The sequence below is a fragment of the Polyodon spathula genome, chromosome 26 (genome assembly GCF_017654505.1).
Source record: "Polyodon spathula isolate WHYD16114869_AA chromosome 26, ASM1765450v1, whole genome shotgun sequence".
NCBI classification, from domain to species: Eukaryota; Metazoa; Chordata; class Actinopteri; order Acipenseriformes; family Polyodontidae; genus Polyodon; species Polyodon spathula.
In genome coordinates this window covers 1-6,016 of record NC_054559.1, presented here as the reverse complement: position 1 = coordinate 6,016, position 6,016 = coordinate 1, and the positions used below count along the sequence as shown (strand labels likewise).

At 40.3% G+C, this 6,016-nt stretch overlaps 1 protein-coding gene and 2 non-coding genes across 3 annotated transcripts; 2 read left to right on the top strand and 1 right to left on the bottom strand.

The window, feature by feature from the left end:
- Positions 1–982: 982 nt before the first annotated feature.
- trnaf-gaa lies at positions 983–1,055 on the bottom strand. The gene has a single exon. It is a non-coding gene; the product is annotated as a tRNA-Phe (tRNA).
- A 195-nt stretch (positions 1,056–1,250) lies between these two features.
- Positions 1,251–1,324, top strand: trnan-guu. Its single transcript has one exon. It is a non-coding gene; the product is annotated as a tRNA-Asn (tRNA).
- A 149-nt stretch (positions 1,325–1,473) lies between these two features.
- Positions 1,474–5,850, top strand: LOC121300606 (NADH dehydrogenase [ubiquinone] iron-sulfur protein 7, mitochondrial-like). Its single transcript, XM_041229216.1, has 6 exons — positions 1,474–1,543; positions 3,284–3,320; positions 4,373–4,441; positions 4,681–4,798; positions 5,138–5,317; positions 5,762–5,850. Exons 1-6 carry the CDS (start codon positions 1,528–1,530, stop codon positions 5,810–5,812), a joined length of 471 nt encoding a protein of 156 aa, XP_041085150.1. The 5' UTR covers positions 1,474–1,527; the 3' UTR covers positions 5,813–5,850.
- The last annotated feature ends 166 nt before the right edge of the window (positions 5,851–6,016 follow it).

Genomic DNA, 6,016 nt, shown 5'->3' with positions numbered 1-6,016 from the left:
AGACTAGATTGTGATTGGGACAAAATTAAACTACATCCATTAAGAGGATTAATCAGTGTGCAGTTTGGTAAAACATGCTTATGCGTGGAAACACAGTAGTGTGCAAATTCATAATTTATCAGAACATCTCACAATTGTCCTTGATATCAGTTATATACGTACCTGAATGACAGTTTTTGGTCAGCAATCGTAGATGTCCCACAATTAGTAATACAATAGTCTACATTGGAATCATTTAACAGATTATTAGGTTTAATGAAAGAGCTGATTAGAAGTTTGTCAGAAAAAAAAAGAATCATATTTAATCAAGCTAATTAAGTGCAATGCATAGATAATAAGAACTGCCAGAATACTATCTGTGTCCTAATTGGTGTATATGGGAATGTACATGCAGTTGTAGTATAGACTACAATCTTTAAGGACAGTTTTACTTATATATATTGGGGTCTTAGGATGGGCCTCTGTATTTATCTGAAAGTATGTGTGTGTGTGTGTGTGTGTGTGTGTGTATATATATATATATATATATATATATATATATATATATATATATATATATATAAAATAATATTACTGTATTTGTAAAATTACCTTTGCCTTCAAAATACCGTTTTTTCATGGGATCACGTCCATATGTATTGACCAGATTACCCTACAACCAAAAGCCTCTTCATACAGCTTTCCCCCAGGTGGATATCGAGTTAAAAGAATACAAGTGATGGCTTTTTGTAGGCTAAATCAAGATTTATATTTCAGTGAATCCTTAATGATATACAACAATAGCGGTTTGTGTTGTATTAGGTTAGTAAGATATGATTTAGTAAAACTGTTTAAATTGAACACCAAATTTTCATACAAATAGACGACTTGGTGACGTAGTCGAATTGGTATTTATTTATTTATTTATTTATTTGCTTTCTAAAATAAATAATGGATTATTAAAGATATTCTCTTAAAATTATACAGCAAAATACACAAAAATTGCCGAAACCCGGGATCGAACCAGGGACCTTTAGATCTTCAGTCTAACGCTCTCCCAACTGAGCTATTTCGGCACTTACGACACTATATTCATATTTAAAAGAATGTAGTCAAACTACATATTTTTATTGCGTTCAGATTATATTGACAAAGGGAACCGTACACAATCAAACGTCTTTATTAAGGCAGTTATACACATAACACACCAACACCGAAGCGCTATTCATTGACAGCCTCTACTCTTTTTAAATGAAGTGCTGTATCTGTGAGTCTCTGTGGCGCAATCGGTTAGCGCGTTCGGCTGTTAACCGAAAGGTTGGTGGTTCAAGCCCACCCAGGGACGGAGTAATTTTTTTATGTAAATATTACAATATTTAAAAATTGTCCTATCGTTGTTTGCATATTGGGAAATTAAGTTTATTTTTATTTTAAGACGGTTAAGCATTTATTCTTGGCATCTTTTCGGATCTTTCTTTTGGGGGCAAAAAGGGAGGACTGCGTTGTATGTGACACACTTCCAGGAAGCTTTTCCAGTCCCTTACCAAGATGGCGGCGCTAATGGGTAAGTTGTGAGTCGAATGCGATACTATTTGTTTTCAAATGTCAATCGATAAGATATACAATTCCCTATGGTGCCAATGTAATTCATTTTATGACATTGTACTATATTTTTTTTCTTTGAGGCAGCACCATTTCTGTTTTATTTCATAAAAGTACATCATGTTGTCTCTGACCTTGCACAACATGAACGCGGTCTGGTTATAAGCTGGGGTTATACAACAATGAGGCCTGGGATTCGGGTAAACACCGGAGTGGTAATTAATGTATGTGCGTTTGTTGTCAGATGTCTTCGATACTGTTATGCATGCATGGCTTATGAAACAGCACGGTACAATTGAAACAGTGCCTTGATAAACACAGATATACAACTCACACAACAAGGGGTTACGTAACAACACAACTTCTGACATCGTTTCGGTAGGATGGTAGCTAAACCTGCTACACAGTCGTATGCATACTGATGTCTGTCTATAGGAGACAAATCAGATGACCTTTTAGAAGCAAGTATGTTGACGTTATCTAAATACAACTGTCGTCCAGTGGTTACAGTCTAGGGCTTGCACCAGAAGGTCATCGGTTCACAACCCATCTCTGCCACTGACTGACTCTCTGTGTATAACCTCTGTAAAGTGCTTTGTGGTGGTGGTCCACTATGAAAGGCGCTATATAAAAATAAAGATATTATGTTATTTCCGTTTTGTGAAGTCACACGTTCTGTACTATTCTTATTTCAAGACGGTCATTTACTGTTTTTTTTTTTTTCTTCATGCTTGTGAATTTGCTGAAGGGTAACTTGCTGGTAAGTTTCAGGCATCATGAGAGCTTCTCGCCACATCTCTACATGCAAGAGCACAGCAGTCCCGCAAATCAGTTTAGTCACTAGTTGCATATAAAACAAATAAAAAAAAAAACATTGAGTTAAAATTCCTTGTAAGTGTTATTTGAGTTCATGGGTGCAATTGAATAAAAAACCTAAAGCATTGAAGTCACTACCTTAAGCCCCTTTCACACTGGAACTCTTACCCGTGTCCGGACCCGGGTTCTGGCTACCCAGGTCACAATCCCGCTTAGTGTGAAACCACGTAGCTGGGTCGTACCTTGACCCGGGTTGCGAGAGACAAAATGCATGACGGCCGTTCGTAAGCCAATGAAATAGCAAACAGCCACGCCTGCGTGAAGGTTTCACTTCCATAAGGAATGTTTTTGTTTTTTCTGTTTAGCCAGATTTTTGTTGCTTGAGACACACCAGGAGCCAGATTGCAGCAGGGATGAAGAAACATTTGCTCTAATCAACATTTGGGCAGATGGTTCAATCCGGAGAAGTTTGGATGGAAGCGTCTGTAACAAGCTGCTTCCGGGGCATTGATACGCGGGTTGTGTTCTTGCGTCTGTCACCCAGGTCAACCCTGCTTTATCAAAAGCAGTGTGAGATCGCGTAGCCGATCCACATGACACAGAGTCCTGGCCCAGATAGGTTCCGACCCGGACAGAGCATGCCAGTGTGAAAGGGGCTTAACATGAGGGAAAATGTCTCCCTAAGTGTTATTTACTTAGCACTGGAAGTATTGTATGCAACCTGCTTCTCTTTAGCAGAGATTGTTGGTTGAGATCAGTTGTGTGACGTCCCCGGAAGATATCCAATCTTATTTGACTCAGAGGTGAAGGACTTCGCTCTCTATGCAACCTAGACCCCAAAGTAATTCTCCAGGAAATCCTAAATTGCTCGTCTTTTTCATTTCAGTTCCCCGCTTGGCTAGGTTTGGTGCCTTGTCTCTAAGGTAAGAAAAATGCAAACCTGAATTTAAAGCTTGGAGGGGTGTGTACTTTGCAAGTAAATTCTATTTGGGAAAAACACTGTATTTCTTTTTTGCTGCTCATTTCCAGTATATTTAACCATGCCCTTTCATGGCTGGTTTCACAGACCCTGATCATAACTATTCTTGGACCAGCTATTGTTATTTTAGGTAAAGAAGCCCAAGGCTATTGCTAATTGGGGTCTGTGAAACCATCCAATCGTATTTCCAATTCATGGAAACTAATCTTAAACATTACATTACTACAGAAAGAGCATGATAAAGGGGGTAAGATCGCTCATGGTTTGTTGGAGTAAACGAACGTATTCCTTTGAATTTAAGACGCACTTTTTAAACTGTTTTTTCTTCTCAAAAAGATCCAGCGTCTTAAATTCCAGTGCATTAGTGATGTGTGTATTAAAAACGCCAACAAAAGACGTGACTTCCCGAGTATACAGACAGCAACGTGACTGACTACCGAGAAAAGACAAACCAAAACATTACTGCCCGATCTCGAATCATTCATGACACACAGGCAGCTGTTTTCAAAGAAGCGTCATTAGCTTCCTGAGGAATTCAAAGAGAAGTATTTACATTTCTAAGAAACAGGACCAGCTTGGACAGATTAGAACTGCTGATCAGACCCCTGTATTTTTTGACATACCAAGCAATACCACAGTCCAGAAAATTGAGAGAAAAACAGGTGAGAGTAATCACAACTAGAAATGAGAAGCAGCACATAATGGTAATGCTCTGCATGATAGCAGACGACCACAAACTGCCTCAGTACGCATAATTGAAGTTGTATCTTTGTAAATTCATATTTATTTCATATCTTTTATTTTTTTCGTCAAATTGTGGTTGGGAAATTTGGGCTGCATCTTAATGTCTTAAATTTGAAGGAATATGGCAGTTGTAAGTTCTTTTTCTGTAAGTAGATGGTGTCCAACACCAGTGTGTGTTTAAACATTGTGAAGTCGCTGGAGATGAGCAGCTCCTTGTGTGTATTTTTTAATTGGGTGTTTTTGCACTCGCAGGACCAGCTCAGCACTCGCAATCCAGACTCGGACCCTCCATCAGAGCTCAGCCGCTGACGATGGCAACAGGTAAAGAAAAGGAGAAAGTGCCCAACCTGGACTTTACCCTCACACTGTGTTTAGGTCTGGTGTTTTCAATAGGTCAGGACAGGCTCTTACACTGTGTTATTACATTGTGTGTCTCTTGTATCAGAAATGTCACTTTGCTCAGTTTGAGCAGGGTTCTGCTTTTTGTTCTGTTCAGAGGAAGGTGGTTCTAATGAAACTGCGCATGTTAATGTTAATGAGTGCATGTGCTGTCCTCCCAGCGTGGTTCCTGCCAGACAGAAGAGCACAGCCGTGGCTGCAAAGAATCCGTCCCTGCCGAGCAGCAAAGGAGAGTACGTGATCACCAAGCTCGATGACCTCGTCAACTGGGCCCGCAGGGTATGACAGACTCCTCCTTAATGATTTACCACTTAATGACCTACAGAGACGCTACTATCATCCCTGTGATAAGAGGGATCTGTGCTGGGCAGATTCTGCAGGGGCCGGATTGCTTAAATTCCAGAAATCAGGTCATTTACAGTTTATCGAAGAGCCATCCACACATCCTTAATAATTGAAAATGCATTGACACCACATGATTGCCATTCGCTGCATTCACTGTTTAGTGAGTGTGAGTAGGGTAGTAATGAGGTTAGTGTCAGTGTCTAATCCTGGAACAGTGCTCAAAGGATCAAGGGTCAGTAGAGCAAGGTGCTAGGCCTATGTGTGTCTCTGCAGAGCTCACTGTGGCCCATGACCTTCGGGCTGGCGTGTTGCGCGGTGGAGATGATGCACATGGCCGCTCCGCGCTATGACATGGACCGCTTTGGCGTGGTGTTCCGAGCCAGCCCCCGCCAGTCTGACGTCATGATCGTCGCCGGGACCCTCACCAACAAGATGGCCCCCGCTCTGAGGAAGGTACGTCACTTATGGGATTCCGGATATGTTTCCAAACGTAGAAACCAAGTCCAGGAAAATCTGTGTTAACATCTCCTTGATGACAGAGGCAACTTGACTAAGAAACTGCCCATTTAAACCGTGTAATGCCCAAGTATGTTGTATGGAGAAAGATTATGCTAAAACTAGACCCCATTCCTCGTGCCAAACACAAAATGAAAATTCTGGCTGGCAGCATGCAATGTATTGGGTAGTGCATTAGAAAGCAATGGATCTTACAGTGGACTGGTTAGTTCTAGCTGAGTCATGCTTCTTTAATGTTTTATATCAGGTGTAAACGCTACTTTAGTTGAATTAGGTTTTGTATTTAACTTCTGTCAGTGCCCTCTGGTCTTTGAGAAGAATCTTCTATCTTGAACATTGCTCTCACTTCAGTGTTATTGTGGTGGTCTTGGTTTTCTGCAGGTGTATGACCAGATGCCAGAGCCTCGCTATGTGATTTCCATGGGAAGGTAAAAGACTTTATTGTAGCGGCTTTTTGTTTTTGCCACTGAATTCCTCAATATGAATGTTTGCATTTATTGTTGCTACTTGTCTCAATTGTTGGCTACAAAAGCAAGACATTGTGTGAGTAGATTTTTATAATTTAATTAAAAGTGTCAAATGTATAAACTTTATGTGCATGTAAAGTATTGGTGCTCCCAAAATAAAGATTAAGAT